The 20,996-nt window shown below is 36.7% G+C and overlaps 1 protein-coding gene across 2 annotated transcripts in view; it reads right to left on the bottom strand.

The window, feature by feature from the left end:
• GLRA3 (glycine receptor alpha 3) overlaps positions 1-20,996 on the bottom strand; it is a 133,597-nt gene that overhangs the window by 24,023 nt on the left and 88,578 nt on the right. For both annotated transcript variants that reach the window (XM_008155249.3, XM_008155250.3), the window contains exons 6-7: positions 13,547-13,684; positions 10,025-10,239 (exon numbers count right to left, since the gene is read on the bottom strand). In XM_008155249.3, coding sequence (XP_008153471.1) covers positions 10,025-10,239; positions 13,547-13,684 — 353 coding nt within the window. The remainder of the gene's footprint in view (positions 1-10,024; positions 10,240-13,546; positions 13,685-20,996) is intronic.

Here is a 20,996-nt window from a genome sequence, read left to right as displayed (position 1 = left end):
TAGCCCTTTGAATAGGGTGATGTGTTCTCCCCTTACTGACAATCAATCCTGGTGCATTCTCCCAGTTGCTGAGAATTGTCTCATACACTGTGATGAGTAATTCTGGCTGTGGAATGGTCAAGTGACTCAAGTATACAGCTCAATGCTTTACTCTGAGACAGGCTGAACATTTTACTGCTTTTGTTCTGGGTATTTTATTTCAGATCACATTGGCTATTCATTCATCTTTGGCTTTGTAAAACCCAAATTGTAGTACAGTTAATCCCACCTTTCTCCCTCATATAAAACCTGTAGAAGATTTTTGCACTTTGTAATGTTTATAGGAAAAATAATATTAGTCTCAAAATCATGTTGATCTTCATTTAAGACCTAAAGCCAGAGAGAGAAATAATAAAAACAATGGCAGAGAATGAAATAATGTTTTAAAAACAGGTGGTGAAGTGGAGTAAAGCTGATATCTAAGCTAAAGAAACTGTCAGGAGGACATTAATTAAAGTTTGAGTAATAAGCGGTGAATCACACAGCACAGCATGCTGTGAGCTTTGACATGTATCATCCTGGAGGGCATCACAACAGCACAGTCCTCCTGATGTCACATTCATACTGGTTAGGATCCTCATAATTCTTCGTGGATGAAGGATGCTTAGAACACCATATTTATTTTCCACATAAAGGTTATTATTTTAAGAAATAAAATATGCCTGGTTGGCATGGCTCACTGGTTGATTGTTGCCTTATGAACCAATAGGTCACGGCCATTCCTGGGTTATGAGCTCAATCCCCAGTGTGGGGCGTGCAGGAGGCAGCCAATCAATGATTCTTTTTCATCATTGATGATTCTATTTCTCTTCCTGTCTCTTCCTCTCTGAAATCAATAAAATATATATTTTTAAAAAAGAAATAAGATGTAATAGGGAATCATAATAGCAGAACTGCATTATTTCCAGAGTGATAAACTTGGCTAATTCCTCCAGCCACCAGATAAGACAAGTGCAACCAAAAAGGCTAAGGGAGCCCTGGCCAGAGGATTCCTTTTGTTTGGGGTTCTGTGTGCTTCCTCTCACTTTCCCCCCATTCATTTTGTCTGTGAAACACACGAGGAGTAGTTTTTTGAAAAAATTAAATGTATTGCCCACATCAAAAATTGTATTATAAAGTATATTTACTTGTTAAATACTGTCACATTAATAAACTTTAAATGAACCCACTTGCATCACATTTGTACTAAACTTTATTGAAGTATATTTTGACTAGATATTAGAATCTTGTATTTAAACGGTGAGGACCAAAATATTACTAAGAGCAATAGTTACTAATTGCAATGTTAATAGGAAAACCTGACTGCTCTGCAGCCCCTCCCCCCATTTACATCATTGCTGACATTTATAACTTCCTCTCCTTTAAAACTGCAGGGTATTTTTGAGAAGGATAATAACATATATTTTGAGAACTAATTAGATAAGAACACAATAGTGAATAGAAATCCTTCATTTTTTTCTTGTTGTTTTTTTTTAAATGTAGTGTTACTTATAGATCTCTGCACCCACACAATAATGCTATTCAAATAAAAAATAACCATTCAATTTATATTTTCTAACAGCTGTAATCACTTGTATAGTTGGCATCTTTATGAAAAATAAAAACAATATGTTTTCTAAGAACTGATATTTTTATTATGCTGTAAGATAGATATATGCAATATTTAAATTCTTTTTCATTAATTTGGTGATTCTCAGGTGAAAAACAGTGCTCTGCATTAATAAAGAGTAATTTAAGTTCTCACATTCTTTTAGAGCGATGAAAAAATGACATACTCTTGCTTTTCAAATTAAGTCAATATTTAAAGGCTCAGTACTTAAGTAAATGTTTAAAAGGTCACGTTGTCTTTAAATATCTGCATGACATTTACTCAATAGACACATACTGTGTACTGAGTTACACTCTAAGGATCAAAATACATACAAGATAGTTTGTCTTTTCAAAAAACTACTCCTCGTGGGTTTCACAGACAAAATGAATGGGGGGAAAGTGAGAGGAAATAATTTAGGATAAACAGCTTTTGGTGCAGAATTTGTAATTTTCATCAGCTACTGGCTTCCGTGAAATATTTACTTGAATTGATTAGCCACCTTTGAAATTTCACGTGTTTCTTATTTTTTAATGATTGGTAGCTCTATGCCAAAGGAAATGGCCATAGTGGTGGGGGCAGAATGGAGAAAACACATAGAATCTTCCCACTTTCCTTTCTCCACCGCTCCTTCCCCTCTTGTTTTCCTTAATTTTTGTTGATATGACAGATTCAGGTCTAAGAAAGGAGATAGAAAGTTTTAGCAATAGTAGGATCTGAGGTAGATAAGACTATTTGTTGACAACCCCTTGTTTCCTCCCTTTCTCTCCTGGGCTTCCCGGGTGTGGAGCACAGTCCCCCGCCTGTTAGGACTTAGGGAATGCGAACAGAAGTGACTGTTTACCTTTCACGTTTCTGCTCACCCCCTTGCTTTCCTGCACTCCTCCATGGGGAAAGCGTGCTATCGGTACCCGAGGTCCCAAAATGGGAGGACCCAGGGAGAGGACCTGCACCCACTTTGCAGCCTAGATCCAAGCCCATCCTAAGTCAGCCAATCTCAGACAAGCCCAGAAGAGGGACAGGCAAAGCATAGGCCTCTGAGCAAGAAAAAAACCCATAAGCCATTGAGATTTGGAGATTGTTTGTAATGCAAAATAATTGCAGTATACCTGCATTGAAGCAGTTCCTATAGCCCTATGAATCTCATAATGTATTGTGTTAAGAGCTAGGGTTTGGATGAACTTGGAATCTAGAGATTCCCCCATCCCTGCCAAGTTTATGTCTGGGTGGGTGTGAGTATGTGTGTGTGCATGTGTGTGCGTGCACATATCTTTCTGTTTAACATCCTAATTTCAAGGGTCTCTGATATGATAATGGGTTTGAAGCTCATTTCTAAAAGACTAAACTAGGGTGTACATGGTGACACTCGTGTATTTCTGTGAATGATACAAAATAGAAAACATAAACCAGAGCTAGACCTTAGCTGGTCCTTATGAAACAGAATGAAAAAGGAATGGGAGTAGATCTCTAATAGGAAATAACTGATTTTTGGAAGCAGAAAAAAGGGGGTAAAGTGTATGTAATATTGTAGAATACCCATGCTTTCCCAGAGTTCCCTACTGTGGGTTCTTTCTAGAATCCATAGTTTCTAAATTAAAATAATATTTTGTCCCTTCTCTTTTATTTCTAGCCATCCCCATGCTTAATAAAGAATATAATTCCCCCAGTTCTAAGATCTTAACAAGGTATTAGTATAAATCAAATTTATACTAAAAATAATTAAATAATTATTACCATCCCCTTTTTTATCCTGATTAAACTTAACCCTTCCAGGAAAGATTTTTACATCTCTTTAAAACACCACACAATGTTGAGATCTCAGAGTATGGAAGAAAAGTTTGGGGTGAGTGGCTCTTACCTTTAACTAAACTGAATACTTGTTCTGCATATGGGGTAGATATGGCCATAGGGAAAGAAAGGAGAGAGAACACTTTATATATTCAAGTCCATTTCCAACATAGAGGAGGAGATCTCAAGGTCCAAGTAGCAGATCTTAAGGTCCAAAGCCACAAATACATCTTTTCCTCCTCTTCCTGGGCTTTCATTTATACTTAGGAAAATTATCTCTATCCAGTTTATTCCCTGAAGTCTGAGCCCTTGGTCAGAAATTTAGAAGTTTTGACTTTTTTGACAATTCCGTGTGGTTATCTTATAAAGACCTCAAAATTAAAATGTTCAACCAGAGATCAGTTATCTTCCCCAAACTCCCCCATCAGTATCTATCACAACTACTTGCCCAGTTACTCACCCAAATGCTGTGCTTCACTCCTGCCTTTTCTTTTTTTTTAATTTAATAAATCTTTATTGTTCAGATTATTACAATTGTTTCTCCTCCCCCCCCCCCATATCTCCCCACCACCCGGTTCCCATACCCCTCTGCCCTTACATTCCCCCCGCTGTCCTTATCCATAGGTGTATGATTTTTGTCCAGTCTCCTCCCGTACCCCCCACACAGACACCTCTTTCCCCCTGAAAATTATCAATCCACTCCCATTCTATGCCCTCTGATTCTATTATGTTCACCAGTTTATTCTGTTCCTCAGATTGTTAATTCACTTGACTTTTAGATTCACTTGTTGATAGGTATGTATTTGTTGTTCATAATTTTTATCTTTATCTTTTTCTTCTTTTTCCTCTTTTTAAAGAATACCTTTCAGCATTTCATATAATACTGGTTTGGTGGTGATGAACTCCTTTAGCTTTTTCTTATCTGTGAAGCTCTTTATCTGCCCTTCAATTCTGAATGATAACTTTGCTGGGTAGAGTAGTCTTGGTTGTAGGTTCTTGCTATTCATCACTTCGAATATTTCTTGCCACTCCCGTCTGGCCTGCATAGTTTCTGTTGAGAAATCAGCTGATAATTGTATAGGTGCTCCCTTGTAGGTAACTAACTGTTTTTCTCTTGCTGCTTTCAAGATTCTCTCTTTGTCTTTTGCCCTTGGCATTTTAATTATGATGTGTCTTGGTGTGGTCCTCTTTGGATTCCTTTTGTTTGGGGTTCTGTGTGCTTCCTGGACTTGTAAGTCTATTTCTTTCATCAGGTGGGGGAAGTTTTCGGTCATTATTTCTTCAAATAGGTTTTCAGCATCTTGCTCTCTCTCTTCTTCTGGCACCTCCATAATTCTGATGTTAGTACGCTTGAAGTTGTCCCAGAGGCTGCTTAAACTATCTTCAACTTTCTGAATTCTCTTTTCTTCTTGCTTCTCTGGAGGAGTGTCCTTTGCCTCTTTGTATTCCAAATCTTTGAGTTGATTCTTGCGTTCCTCTAGTCTGCTATTGGGTCTCTGTATAATATTTTTTATTTCAGTCAGTGTATGTGTAATTTCTAGTTGGTCCTTTTTCATATCCTCGAGGGTCTCATTAAATTTATCGGCCTTTTCCATGAAATTCTTGAAAAACCTTATAACGGTGGTTTTGACTTCTATGTCCATTCATTTGTTCTCCTCCATTTCTTTCGTTTGGGATCTGTTTCCTTGCCTCCTCATTTTCACTGCTTCCCTGAGTTGGTAGGGTAGCTTTGTATACTAGGTGTCCTATTGGTTCAACGGGTCAGCCTCCTAGTTACCTGAGGTGGACACTCTTGGTGTACCCCTTTGTGGACTGTGTGTACAGCCTTGTTGTAGTTAAGTCTTGATTGTTGTTGGTGTCACTGGGAGGAATTGACCTCCAGGCCAATTGGCTGTGAGGACTCGCTGTGTCTATAACAGAAGAATTGCTGTGCTGGAGACACGCTTATGGGGCAGGACATGTTCCAGTAGGGCTTTGGTGCTCACTGAGTCTGTCTCTTGAATGTGTCCCTTATGAGAGTGGTTGAAATCTGGTGTTGTCTCACACCGACCACTAGATACACTAGTGTCTGGGTCTCAAATGGGGTGCTGGTCAGCTACTGTCTGAGGCCCCCCAGCAGGAGCTACAGCAAGAACTACAGTTTTCTCCTCTTTGCTTGCAGTTTTGGAGCAGTCTGACTGGAGCTGCAGTTAATTTGGTTAAGCTGCCACAGAACAGGTCATTTATATGCAAAAGCCGCTGTGTGGAGCCTGGGCGGGTTTGTAGAGTGTGCGGGGAGGGGTCTCAGGGTGTCACTAGGCTAGGGCGTGGCAAACGGCGATGGCTTCCGTCAGCCATCTCTGCCTTTCCGCGTTTCCAAGTCCCTGTGTCCTGCGCTCCAGCGTAGTAAACAATGATTGCTGGGCGCACCTCTGCAAAAAAGTCACTCTCACTTTCCGACCCGATGGCCGAGAGTCCAGCTTCTCCCCGTAGGCGTCTGGGTCCCCTGCATGTCCCCAGAAACTGGATTTCAGAGTGATCGAGAGCTTGTCTCCCTTCAGGTTGAAGAAAAACCGCGCGTCCAGTCGCCTGCCACCAGCCCAATTCGCGTGCCTCCGGACCTCAGCTTTTCAGCATTTGTGCTCCTTTCTCTTCTTAGTTGTAAATCTACCACTCAGCCAGCTTTCCCGTGGTTCTGGGTGGTAGACGTTTTGTCTTTTAGTTGTATTTTTGAAATTGTTGTGTGAGGCGGCAGTTTAGTTGTTTAACTTTGCCACCATCTTGGTTACTCCCCCACTCCTGCCTTTTCATCAATCCTCAATGTCCAGTTCATGAGTAAATCATGTCTATTTCACCCACAAATACACCTTCACAAAAAATATCTACCTATTTATAAATCCATCTGCTACAATCTATCTCTGCTGCTACCAATCCAGCCAGACCATCATCTGATCAGGACCACAATAATTTGCTCTCCTTCCACTTCCACCCCTACTATCTATCTCCACAGGGAAGTCAGAGAGATCACATGGCTTATTAAAATCCTTCCAAAACCACCCCAAATAAACCTAATCTTTACCACGGCCCACAGTCACCACCATTTTCTCATTCACTCTTCTCCAGTGTTAGGAAGTGTTCATCAAAATATACAACTTTAAAAAGTTGATTTCCAAGAGAATGCATTGTCCCCCTCACTGGACCACTGATGAAGGCACTGCAGGAATGCCAAGTAGTTTCAAGTTCCAAGAAATGAATCACAGGAGTCTTCTTGCTTTGGGCTATTACATGCTTCTTTTATCACGACACTGTAGAGGCCAGTGTCAGAGAGGGCTCTCAGCTCTGCAGTTCTCAAGATGCTGACTCAAGTATGTTCTTTAAGACTTTCTACTCTGAGTCCTTCGTCTTCTACAGGAGATTATTGGCAAAGAGCCAGGACAAAACACTAAGTAGTTATCATAAATTAATGATTTATTGTTTCTTCCTCCAACGCCTGATAATCCGATTGTTTTCCTGAATTTAATTTGTTTTCCTGCTTCCTAGATTTTGTCAGTAGGACAATGGTGCTTGTTTTAGTGGTAAGTCTTTCTGGCATCTACGAGTTCTTTTGTGAGGTTGAGAGTGGCAGATCTTAAGGTCCAAAGTTTCAGACATCTGTTTTTAAATGCAAATGTGAGACTCTTGCATCTCACCTTTCTAGTCCCTCCCCACCCCATCACAGAATCAGAATTTTTAAGAAATGTTCTACTCTTTTAAATGATTTCATCTCAATAGCTTAATTCTTGTTTATTCTGGCTATTCACCATCTGCCTTCCCTGAATTCTAATGTATTTAACTGAATATGCTCAACCTTCCATTCCTCTACTATCGCAAAGCCTAAAATGATATGGTCACCTTCTCTTAAGATATCACCTTACTAATCAATTCTTTTTTGTGGCTCGGAAAGAAATGTTATCACATTTCCAGTGGTCATTGTCCCTATAATTTGAGAGATGTAGAGGTTTTCTACACATTTATGTATATAATTAAACTCAGAGTGAAAAGTGCATTCTTTCCCTGAGATCACAGTGAAATAAATGCCTTAAAAATCTTTCTTAATTTTTGAGAAAAAGTTTGAAGTCATCCCAATCCTTCTTTTCCTTAAAAACAAAAAACAAAAAACAAAAAAACTCGTGTCTTCATTTATTTTTTTATAATTTATTGCTTTTTTAAAATCTCTGCTTCCTCCACTCAAATAATCTTTATGATCTCCCAATTCTGCCTTAATCTCTGTATCCAAATATCTTTATGTTGTGCCTCTTAGAAGCTGAACTTTCCCAATATAAAGTGTTTTGTGTTCTTCTTTCTGGTTGCCAACTTACAGAACAAATGAACTTTGATTTCTGTTTAGCTCATGAGGAAAATCAATGAGGAAACTGGCAATTTCCTTTACAAATTACTCAGAGAGGCCTTGAGACATTGAAACATATACAGGAGTTGGCAAAAGTAGGTTTACAGTTGTTCCTATAAAAAAAGACATGCAGGTTATGATGATTATAATAGCTTTAATAACTCAAAAGAATGTCACAATGCAACTGTAAACCTACTTTTGCCCACCACTGTATAAATAAGCCTTGAGATGAATTAGTTTAATCTTATATGCAGATTTACAATTTTCACTAAGACAATATTTTATAAAACACTAGTTGATACACATAATTTTGAAAATACAATTCAGTGTTTAAAAAACAAACCTTATTTTGAAAGGCAACCATTAGATCTTAGCAAGACAGAGGGAGCATTGCTAAATATCAAGTTCTTCCCATATTAAATAACATTTTTAGTAATAAAATATTCTGTCATCAACTTTTATTTATTGGAACATTTTAATATAATAAATTGAAACATAGAATGCAATTCATAGGAAGGGTTATGGGAGCCATGACTGTATATTTACAATGTACTTGGCATTGTAAGTAGATTGCATCAAATGCACACAAAAAGTGAATACCATTTTAAAAAAATATATTTTTGTTGATTTCAGAGAGAAAGGGAGAGGGAGAGAGAGATAGAAACATCAATGATGAGAGAGACTCATTGATCGGCTGTCTCCTGCACACCCCACCCTGGGAATCAAGCCCGCAATCAGGGCATGTGCCCCGACTGGGAATTGAACTGTGACCTACTGGTTCATAGGTTGATGCTCAACCACTGAGCCACACCAGAGGGGTAAGTGAATATTGTTTTATTATATCTCTGTCATTGCAAAGGAAATAGAGAACTTGTTGCAAGTTAGAATTACTTAATTTAGAGAAGAGAAATGTCTTTCTTAGAAGTCATTGAGAAGAAAATTTTCTATTGTTACGTTGCTAAATAGATGAAAAGAGAGACTATGTTTTATTTCAACATATCTTCTGAAAAAAATGGGGTCTTTTACAAACCTCATAAAGAAAACAGTTTATTTTAATTCTGGCAGCTCAGCATGGCCTAAAATTGTGGTATTAGATAAGCTTTCTTTTTTATTGACCTGTGGCTGCTTAAAAGGCAGAGGGGAAAAACACACCCCAAAATAATAAAATTTAACTCAGAGTACAGCAATATTGTCACTCCCATACAATACTTGTGAAAGTGTAATTGCTATACATTTTGCTGATGGGAAAGTTAGCAATACATTTCAATGCTTACAGCTATTTGAGCAGCAATTCCAGTTCTAAGAATTTACACTAAGAAAATGATACAAATAGATACAAAATGATATATGTGCATGTATATATGTGTGCACATGTATATATATACACACATACACATGTATATCTATGCATATTTATAATATTCATTATATGAATGTTTATTATTGTGTTAGTCCTAATAGTAAGTATATTATTATGGTACATCCATACGACATGGATGGAGTATTGTGCCATCATTTAAAATTACTGTATAGCCCGGCTGGCATGACTCAGTGGTTAAGCATCAACTTATGAACTAGGAGGTCACGGTTTGATTCCTGGTCAGGACACATGCCTGGGTTGTGGGCTGGATCCCCAGTGTGGGGCATGCAGGAGGCAGCTGATCAATGATTCTCTCACATCACTGATGCTTCTCTCTCTCTCCCTCTCCCTTCCTCTCTGAAATCAATAAAAATATTTTAAAAAGTAAATAAATAATAGTTACTGTATAGATTTACTTTATGTATTTGATAGGTTTCTAAATGTAAAACAATCTATACATATAAAATTCTATAGTGTATCAGAGTATTATTGATGTTTAAATAATTGGGGGTCATAACTATGAACATATGATATCACTGGTTTGCAAAATTTTTTCTTTCTTTTTTTCATTTATCTTTGTTGTTGAGAGTATTATAGATGTCCCCCATACTGCTCCCATCTACCTGGTTCCCAATCCTCCCCAGGCCTTCATCACACTATTGTCTGTGTTCATCAATTATGCATATGTGAAAATTATTTTTCTTTATCAATTTTTATGTTTTACAAATGTTTCTGCCTTGGTCATTACTTAAAAATCAGTAATGAATAATAAGTACTAATGAAAAAGATCTGACAAAAACTAACAATTATATATATATATGACTATGCATCTGTACATATTTGTGCTAATTAATATATTTGTATGTCCATTGTGTGCACTTACCTTTGGTAAGGATGCTCGAGATCCTGAACTCTGTGTGGTCATAGTCAGCACAGTAGTTATTCCCAAAGCTACCCTGGCCGGAGCAGCATCCATATTGATCCAGAATGAAACCCACGACAGAATAACAATCAGGAGACTGGGAATATACATCTGGATCAGATAGTATCCCATTTGTCGTTCAAGATGGAATCGCACTTCTATACATGTAAACTTTCCTGATTGATTGCAAAATAAAAATAATAATTGGTAAAAGTAGGTCTTTGTTTTGGCATCAAATCTCACAGGTTTCCCCCCCACCCCCATAATTTTGACCTAAAATTTTCCATTACAATAAAAAGGAATCCTAAATTATATATGCAAATCCATTTCTGAAAAGTATTTTTTCTTATTTTTCTGCTAGCATCTAGAAGCAACAAGAGAATGTACTGTTTCAGGAAATAGTATAGTATTCTTATTATTTCACACTTGGTTAACACTGCATACTTGTCAAACTACTCAAAGGTCTATTATTTCACTTGATTCTAACAAATACCTCTGAGATTGATGAGGGAAATTACTCAGTGACTGGATTGTTTCTTTCCTGTTCATTGACTGTTTCTGGTGCTTTCAAGTATTTATTTAGAGTTAGGTACTACTATTTGTTCCAGAAGCCTTTACATTGACTTTAAAGTCAGTGCTAAAGGATAAATACAATTGAAGTTGACTAGTTCCTTAAATGCAATATCTGTAATTTATTTTATGCATTGATAATTTAGAAACTATTAATGCTAACAAATAGAAAAACATATTATTTCCCATTGATAACTTCAAACATAACTTAAGAACACACCTAATAAAAAGAAACCTAAGATACATTTGTCATATATTTTCACGCCTTTGTGTCTTTATTAGAGTAATTAATAGAGGCATAAATTGTGGTTTAATTAAACATTTTGTTGTTATTTCTGCTTATCCCCTTGTTCTATTCCCTACTCTATTGCCATGTTACCTCTCATTAAAATAACTTTATCTGAACCATCTAACTCTTGGTTTTATTCTTCCCTTATTCAAACTATTTTAAGAAGGATAAGGTCAGGAAGTTAATACACTTTTTTTTTTAAGGGACATTCTCTAATCTTTTAAGAGAAAGAATCAAAAAGCACAGCTGAGAAAATTGCTAGTATATATATTGCTAGTGTAGGGTTCAGTACAAAATTTCTATTATTGTGACCTAAGCCACATGCATGGTCTGGGCTGCAGGAAGAAGGGATGGATGAGATTCCAGAGCTTAAAAGTCTTAACAGAGTTTCATAAACTCTGGGAAAGTTGGATTCCACACTTAAGTGTCTAGTAGTCAGAAACATATATGCCAGCTACACGTGATCCTTTTATCAATTTATCAAATACATACAGAATGCGGAACCATTCTTGAAGTAATGAAAATACTTTAGATGTTTAAAACTCTTAAAATATACTTTTAAAGTTTTTCTTTAAAATAATGAAATAAAATAGAGCAAGAATAATAAGGCATTTTCATGATATAACTGTTAAGCAATTCAAGTAATCTTATGGTGTAATCAGTAACAATTGCTAACCATTTAGATACTTTGAATACATTCTTATGAATGTTCCAGTTCATACAATTCTCAAGAAAAAGAAGCCCTCATTGTGAGGATATGTTTAACAGGGTGACTATAGTTGGTAACATTATACTGTATAACTGAAATTTGCTAGGAGTCTAGAACTTAAATGTTTTTGCATGTACATATCAAGTAAATATAGGAGGTGATGAAAATGTTAATGAACTCAATGGGGGGAATCATTTCACAGTGTATACTTATATCAAATCATCACGTTATACACTAATGATCTTACAATTTTCGTCAATTATCCCTCAATAAAATTGGAGGGGAAGCATTTTTGCTGATACAGAGCTAAAGGAAAATTTTTCTGTTTAGAGTAAAACGGTTCCTCTCTCCCTTCCTCCTGGGGTGGACAGGCTTTTAATATTCTCACATGTACAGACAAATTTTTCATGTTAAAATCCACTCTATTATTTTCCTCAATAAATATTTATTATTGAGCACCTGTGTACTTCAGCAGATCCCAGAAATACAGAAATGAAGAGATACAATCCTTAGCTTTATTAATGTATGGTAATGAGAGAAACAGATAACATATAAATAAACATGTCAATTGAAGGTATAATTTCAGACAGTGAGAGCAGGAGGAGGAAGGGAGTGGATTTGGGTGTTTAACATGTGCTGGTGATGAAGAGTCATTTGAAGAGCAGCCCTGAAGTATGTGAGAGTACTAGGTTTGGGATAATTTGGGGAAAGAGGCTTATGTATAGAAAAAAGTACAAAGGATCTGAAGCAGGAATGGGTGTGGTGAATATGAGAAAGTGAGCCACTGTAACCATGTACAGAGCAAGGCAAAAAGAAGCAGAAGAGGGTTTGAGGCAAGAGATACCACCACGTTTGTGCCACCTTGTTACAGCAGCCTGAAGAAACGAATCCACCACCCAAAACCAACTCTAGATCCTTTTTAGCATTTCTCTGAAAGTTCTTTGTCATTAAAACGGCCCCTAGAAGGTTGAGCAAGGACACTGGTATTGACCTGTCTGCTCTTCGCTGTCCTGTAGAGATGTTCAACTTGAACTCTCTACTAAATTAGTATGAGCCTCCCTCCTGAGGAACTGTGATAAGGTGTGAGAAAAGGGCAGCGACTTTCTCATCTGACTGTGAATTGTTTAAGAAGTAAAAAAAAGATTAGAGGCCTTGTACGGGAAAAGGTCAGATCACAGTCCTGGGAAACGCTGAGCCCAAGAAGAATCAGTTACTGTAATAAAGTGATAAAGACAGCCCTGATGCAGGTGGGAGGCCATGCATTAACCACCCAGGAGGGATGCCTCCATGGAGGACAATTTAACAGAATGTGTAGGAATAGGTTCGACAGTGAGTATAGAAATTATGGAATACCCCGTGTCAGTTGAGAGTGGTGAGCAGATCTCATGAATGTACTGAATCTTTCAATCCTTTATGTGAATAACTATGCTTGGCTTCCAATCTCACAGGCAAAAAAAAAACCGTGTCAGTGTGAATAGTCGGTGCTTAAGTAACCATACCTTAAATGCATGAAATTGTGGTCAAAACTTGAGGCAACTGATGCCTTAAAAATTAAAAAAGCAATTTCTTTCATTTTGTTAACAAACACAATGTTTACATCCCAAGAAGCATTAAAAGTAAATTTTATTATTCACACAGAAATTAAAGGAACTCTTTTTGGAAACATCATTACTATGTAATTATGAGTTTTTCACAAAAAAAATGTTTAAATGTAATTGAACATCAAACATTTCTTTGGTTCCATACGAACTGGTTATATAAACATAGGCAGTAAGTCAAAGCACCTGTAACTTTCCATTTCTCTGTTCCATTACTATGGAAAACATTGAGCTATAAATAGTGAAAATAATTAACCTAGCACCACAATTAAGAAACATCTGACTACCATAAAACCACAAGTTGCAGTGAAGCATACCTGTGTTGTAATGTTTAGTGCAGTATCGTAAATCCTTCTCTTCTTTCAACAGAAATTGGGGCAGAGTGAGTCCCTCTGCCACTTGTACAGGTGCCTCATCTTGCCATTCAAAAATGAGGTCATTCATTGTGTATCCAACTAGGCAAAGCATAAGAAATAAATAAAATATATACATAGCATCAAAGGGCATTCAAAGAGATGAAAAAGCACACACACTACTTGTACTAGTTATACAGTTTACAGTACATGGGATGGGAAGACCAAACACTGTCATCTTAACTCTATCAATTGAACTCTTCAATCTCACAAAATTCTACTGAAATCTATTCATATGGAATATTTATCGAATAATGTAATAAAGTGTCATAAGCTACTAATAAGTACAACATACATATGCATTCTTTCCTTGGTATAGGCAACTACTGGATTAATTCAACAACTCATTTTGGTTCTACTCCATTGGATTTCTGCTCACCATCTCTCAAATTATTCAGGACTTTTCCCAACTGAAATGGAAATTGTCACTGGTTAGGGAATGACCTCAACTATAACAATGGGGGATGGTGGGAGATAGAGAAGTACCAGAGCTGATACCTTCCTACATTTAATAATTAACTATTTTAGTTTATGGTATCTGCATCTATGTTCCAAGTCCCAAAATGAACAAAATAATATTTTAAATAGAAATGTCCGCTATCCAGGAAAAAATCAGAGTACAAAGAAAATCCACATAGAATAGTTTGTGGAGGAAGAAACTCTTGCACTTACTGTGAGTTCAGGAGAGAATGAACTAATGTATTTTGCAATAAGGAGGCACCTTCTAGCAAACTAAATTTCACATTTCTGTTGGAGAAGTACTTAAGAAAGAGCAGAATTTTATATTTTCCTTCCTTCTGAGTGAGAACTTGTTTAAATGTACATTTGGAAGCTGCTGCAGAAAGAGCCTGAAGTTAATGGAATCGTAGGGGAACCTTGTTACAAAGCACAACCACCACAGAGGCAGAAAGAGAGAGACAGCAGGTCTGGTCTCCGAACTAAGTCAAATGTTCAGGTAAAGGAAGCAGAAGCTCTAGGTCCAAGAAGCAAGGGAAACTGCCCCCAACAAATTTTCCTGTAGCTTATATTGTAAGGGAGAGGCCGTGAGCATGATTAGAGTCCGCTGGCTTGGTGCACATTAGGCCAAACAGAACAATGGGTAAGAGAGGGAACTGATCACCCTTCCCCCTACCCCCAATATCCGGAAAAGAATAGGTCTAGCTGTGGTGGGAGTGACTTAACTCAGAGACCCAACTGCACCCACAGACTCTTGGGAATACTTGGCATCAGCCACCCCCCTGACAATGGGGATGGTAGTCACAAGGACATCAGTGATTAGAGGATCTCTTTAGATTATCTGGATTTTGCTGTCAAACTTAATAGCAGCACTACCATCAGTGTAATGGATCCTTATGGAGCATGCACTACTTGGTAGAGTTTGTAAAGTCATCGAGACTGCAGGGGTACATCTGAATTCTGGTTTCAGATAGATATGAAAGATTTAGAGTCTGCAAGACTATGCTCTAGACCACTGGACATAGCACAGCAAGGACTTATGCTGGACTCACTCATACTGGAATACATTTCATTGAACCCTTCAAGTAATGATTGGGTTGCTAATCGTAGAAGTTTTTACTTTTACTTATAAGTCTTTGATGTATTCATTATAAATACCATTTTACATAGAGAGAAAATAGATGCACATTTCTCAAGGATCAAAAGGTAGTAAAATAGGCACCAATTCTTATTTGCTTCTAGATAAGACATGTACCTTATCCTTCCATACCTGAAATCTCTAAAGACACAATATGGGCAGTTTTGTCCTAATTTAGATAGGTAAATGGAGAAATGAACTGAAACCTCATTTTGTTTTTACATTCTACATTTTTCTTAGGGGTTTCTGTGAAAAGAACCAGGCCCTCTGAAATTCCTTCAAAAACAAGCTTTCATTACTCTCCAATGCCACTCATAGGCAGCATATTTAGCTTGCTCTTGTATTAAATAATCATCCACATGAAATGATTAAGGTATGGGCATTTCATAATCAAACTATGCTTCTTCATTATGGTCCATAATATATTTAAGTTGGAAATCAGAGGAAAAATAGTATGATGGCATGTTTAAGGGATAATTCATTATTCTGAGCAACTTATTATCCAAGGAAAATAGCTAAATGAGAATTTTGCTTCAATAGACCTTCAAACAGCTTTAAAAAATCAATACTCTTCTACACAGTTCAAAGTGTTTTAGCATCCTTACACTTTCGGTTGGCAGACTTTTATACAAGTCTGAGATTGTTAAGGAGAATAGACTGGCTAAGGAGATCAATGTTGTGAGTTGAATTGCCTTGAACTGTAATAAGCTTCTTAGCAAAAAGAACTTTATTCAGGGAACATTAATCCTAACTTCAGCCAGAAATCTCATATGGCAGCTGCAGTGAAACATGTAAATGAATAGCTCAATGCAACCAACACTTGCTTCTTCAACAAGTATTTACTGAGCACCAACTGCATGTAAGGCATGTGACTGGGCATCAGGGAATGTGAGGTGTTGTTGCCAGGTAGAAAATAAGTGACATGGGAGAGGTACAAAATGGTGTGTGCCTTCAGAAGGGGGAATCTATCATATATACTTGAGTTGCATCTTGAGAAAAGGCAGGACCGTGTATCAAGAATGTGAGAGGGCAAAGGAAATAGCATCATCCATTGAAAGAAACTGCGAACTCCCAAGGTTTATAACAGATCTAGCAATAACTTCATTGGTCTAGAGCCAGTTTGCATAAAGGAGCGTATGGAATGAAGAGATTAATTAATGTCAGATGGTGTAAAGTTTAAATTCTAGGTTGAAAAGTTCAATCTTTAAAAATTCCCTGTGGGCAATGATAAACAATTAAATCTTTTGAGCAGGGAAGTGACGTAACAAGAATTGTGCTTTAGAAACATTATTCCAGCAGGATCCTTTCATGGAATTCACAAGGTCTGAAGTGCTTTATAATCATAAGACATAATTTACGTTTTTCACTGTGTTGACATTTGCCCAGATGGTGAAAAAACAATGGTGGGTAAAAGTTCTGGTGCGTTAGCATAATTAAAGGCAGTGGCACCAAACTGCTGGCGGTGATTGTGTTCTCTAGCTCCATAGATCACAGCAAGAACAATGCACTTCTATTTAAGAATGTTCTTGATCCTTGATGGATAATTTTATCAAATTTTGACCCTTATGTAAACAACTTTTACAATTCTGTGTGTCAAAATCGGAAATGCATAGCAAGCAAGTCAGCTGCCTACTATACTATAATAATTCTTCTAAGGAAACGCACTGGCATGATTGATTTGAGGGCAAACCATCTGGTTTTTCTTGAAACACTGTTTTCACTTGAAAACAAAACACAAAACACACCATGTCTGGCAAACTGTGAATATTATGATTAGGTTTACGGCAGACCATTTTCTTAAAAATAAAGGAAGTGAGTGAACCTATCAAACCCAGGTCAACGAATGATTTGTTGTCAATGATAGATTTGTGCTTTCAAGTCATAACTAGAATTTTGAAAAAGTTATTATCCCAATACTTAGAGATTTTTTGATGAGCCTCAAGGTAACATTAACAAATATGACCTTTCAATATGGTACAATAATGTGTGTCAATGTTTGGAAAATATGAATAACTCATTAAGCTTCCACTTTCTAAATGACCAAAGCATGATGTTAAAAATCATGAATAAGGCCAGGCCAGTGATGCTCAGTGGTTGAGCGTCAATCTATGAGGCAGGAAATCACAGTTCGATTCCCAGTCGGGGCACATGCCTGGGTTGCGGGCTTGATCACCAGTGGGGGGCATGCAGGAGGCAGCCTGATCAATGATTCTCTCTCATTATTGACGTTTCTATCTCTCTCTCCCTCTCCCTTCCTCTCTGAAATCAATAAAAAGAAATATATTTTTTTAATCATGCATAGGTAAAAGATCCATTCAAAGTGCAAGCTAGAAAGGTGGATTTTAATTTACAAGAATATGGAGAGTTCATTGATATGGTTTTCAATTTCACATGCAACTAACCTTTAAAGAACTACCACCTTCAGAAAGTAAAGATATTTGTGTGTTTCAATAGATTATTTTGTGTGGGTTTGTTTGTTTGTTTGTTTTTGCATATTACAGAATTTCCTTCTTTTAAAGGCTTAATAGCATTCTTTTGTATGCATATACATTTTCTTTACCCATTAGCCTGTCAATGGGCTCATAGGTGTCTCTGTACCTTGGCTATTTTGAATAAACATAGGAGGACTGATATTTTTTTGTGATCCTGATTTCAATTCTTTTGGATAAATGTCCAGAAGTGGAGTTACTGGATCACATGGTAGTTCTACTTTTAATTTTGCCATAAAAGGGATGAACTTTGAGGATATAATACTAACTCAAATAAGTCAGTCATAGAAAAATTAATATTGTGTGATTTCACTTATATGAGGTATCTAAAGTAGTCAAATTCATATAATCAGAAAGTGGAATGGTGGTTGCTAGGGGCTGGGGATAAAGAAATGAGTCAACAAGCATAAAGTTTTAGTCAAACAAGATGAATAAGCTCTAGAGACCTGCTGTTACAACCTCGTACTTACAGTCAACATAACATATCGTACACAAAAAATTAAGAGTGTACATCTCATGCTACATGTTCTTAACACAATTAAGATGAATTATTTTTTAAAAGGTTTGTAAATCAGAGCAAAATAATCTGAAAGAAAATTTCTTCACCAATTTGTGCTGAAATGAGGTTTCTAATTTACTGAAATATTACCTCTTATTTATATTCCTAGTGGACCATTGCCAAAGAATGAGATTTTTTTTTCTTTGTCTTCTCAAGCATGCAAACAAACCTTTTCCAAAAAATTTTTTTGTCAAAATTAGAAAGTAATTAAATGTGTATTTAAATGAGAATAAAAAGTTAAAGAAATTTTTTAAATTTCCAATCTAAGCCACAAATAACTTACACCACAGCCTTTGCTTATAGCTCATGTCACTACAGTAGCCTTCTCTGACGATCATATAAAATACTTGTCCTCCAATCAGTCGACGGTCACCCTTCCCTCTTTATTTTTCCCATAAAACTTATCTTTGCCTGAAGTGGTATATGTTGATCAAGCTTTAATTTTGTTTACTGTCTTCATAGCATCCTAGTATTTAAAACTTTATTCTGTTTTGTCCCTGGCATGTTTCCCAGTACCTAAAATAGTATGTGGTTTATAGAAGGAGCTTGAAACTACTACACACCTATTGATATGTGCAAAGTCCAGAACAGTACCACCATCAAGTACTGATAAGAATGTGGAGCAAAACTTTTTCATTGCTGGTGTGAATACAAAAATGATAGGGTAACAGTTTAGAGGTTTCTTACAAAAGTAAACATACACTTACTATTAGATCCAGTACTCATTCTTTAATATTCACCCAAATGAGTTGAAAACATGTCCACACAAATTTATAAATATTCACCCAAATGAGTTGAAAACATGTCCACACAAATTTATAACAGCTTTATGCATAATTGCCCAAACTTGCAAACAACCAAGATGTCCTTCAGTGGTACATTCAGACAATGGAATGTTATTCGGTGCTGAAAAGAAATGAACTAGCAAGCCATGTAAAGACATGGAGTAAACCAACATGCATATTACCAAGTGAAAGAAGCTAACCAACAAAGGCTACATCCTACTACGACTACATGACATTGTGCAAAAGGCAAAGCTATGGAGGCAGTAAAAAAAAATCAATGGTTACCAGGGGTTTGGGTAGGGGGAGGGAAGAAAGAATAGGCAGAAGACAAAGAACATTTAGGGCAGTGAAGCTATTTTGCATGATACTATAAAGGGATATATGCTATTATAAATTTGCCAAAATTTAGAGAATTTAACCACCAAGAGCGAACTCTGATGTATGTTTATGGATCATAATAAACGTACCACTCTGGTGTGGGGTATCAATATTGAGAAAGGCTGTGCCTGTGTGTGGGGCAGGGATGTGATGGGAAAATCTGCACTTTATGATCAGTTTTTCTGGGAAACTAAAACTGTTCTAAAAAACAATGTCTATTTAACAAACCAAATCTCACCAACAAAGACATTCAAGTATTACAAATAAGAAAAAATAATATTATTGAAATGTGGCCCTGGGTTCAATTTTTACCGATCCATTAATTTAACAAATAATTACCGAGTGTCACTCCATATAAGTACATACATACGTTAAGGTGCTAGAACCACAAAATGACCTGGCTCCAATCAAGACGCTCATAGCATAGTGGTAGCTGACAGTAAAACAGATAAATTGACAGATTGTGGAGTCCTACAGAAATAAGCAGAGAGGTTGATGAGAGTTCAGGAAAGGGTCCTAACCAAAACTGAGGGGTAGAATCAGATAAAGTTAAAGGGAAGACTGTAAGGATGAGTAATGATTACCCAGGTGTAGCAGGGTTAAAATAAATATTTACCATATTCAGATGTGAAAAATAAAAGAGCATTTGTTTTCAACTCCTTGATAATGCATCTAAATGTGGCACCTCCATTCCATTTGATTAGGGTGGACTTCAGGGACAGCAACTCAAATTGATCAATTGAAAATGACAAATATCTTTCTGGGAGCTTAGTCTTAAGAGAAAATGTTCAGTCTTTCAAGATTTCTCTTTTTCTTCCTTTTTTTCTTGTCAAGAAGCCACTTGGTTATAAGAAGGTTAACCATACACCTTTGTTTGCCAAGAAATCCCTAGATTACTTCTTCTTTCCTCATCGTCTCTCTGACTTACCACTTGTTCTACTTTTTGTTGTTCTTTTATAGATTAAGTATTATTGTTAATCACTGTTTTAAAATACATCATTATTGGTTTGATAGGTCTTCAATTTTACTTCTAGATTCTCCCATGGTATAAAAGAATCTGAAACTATTTTAATGTTTAAATGTTAGGATAAATTTATAAAACAGCCAATATTAGCAATGGTCCATATGTCATTACCAGACCCTTTAAGTAACAAAGAAACTAACATTATTTTCAGGGCAGCTAACTCCTGATCTGAGTAGTGGCAGAAGTTTTCTCAACTTTGTTCCCCCTGCTGGCCACTTGGTGTACAAAACGGAGACATCTGTGAAGTATCCGTGAGTGTCAAAGTGTTGTGGAAAATTATGTTAGTTGTAAGTGAAGGTTGAGTAGTGCTGCCATGAACTGTATATAAAGTAATCTGAATGCTTTGAGATCAACAAACATGTATTTATTTTATGATTGGCAACACTCACATTTTGTAAAAAACCCTTCAGGCAGCAATGGGCTAAAAGAAATGAAGGTTCATATTTATTTAAAACTTAAGCATCGGGTTTACATTTCATAAGAAAGTTGATGGTGAATGTGCAACTTGAACATTTAACATTTACA

The sequence above is a fragment of the Eptesicus fuscus genome, chromosome 6 (genome assembly GCF_027574615.1).
Source record: "Eptesicus fuscus isolate TK198812 chromosome 6, DD_ASM_mEF_20220401, whole genome shotgun sequence".
Taxonomy (NCBI): Eukaryota; Metazoa; Chordata; class Mammalia; order Chiroptera; family Vespertilionidae; genus Eptesicus; species Eptesicus fuscus.
This window is presented reverse-complemented; position numbering and strand designations above follow the sequence as displayed.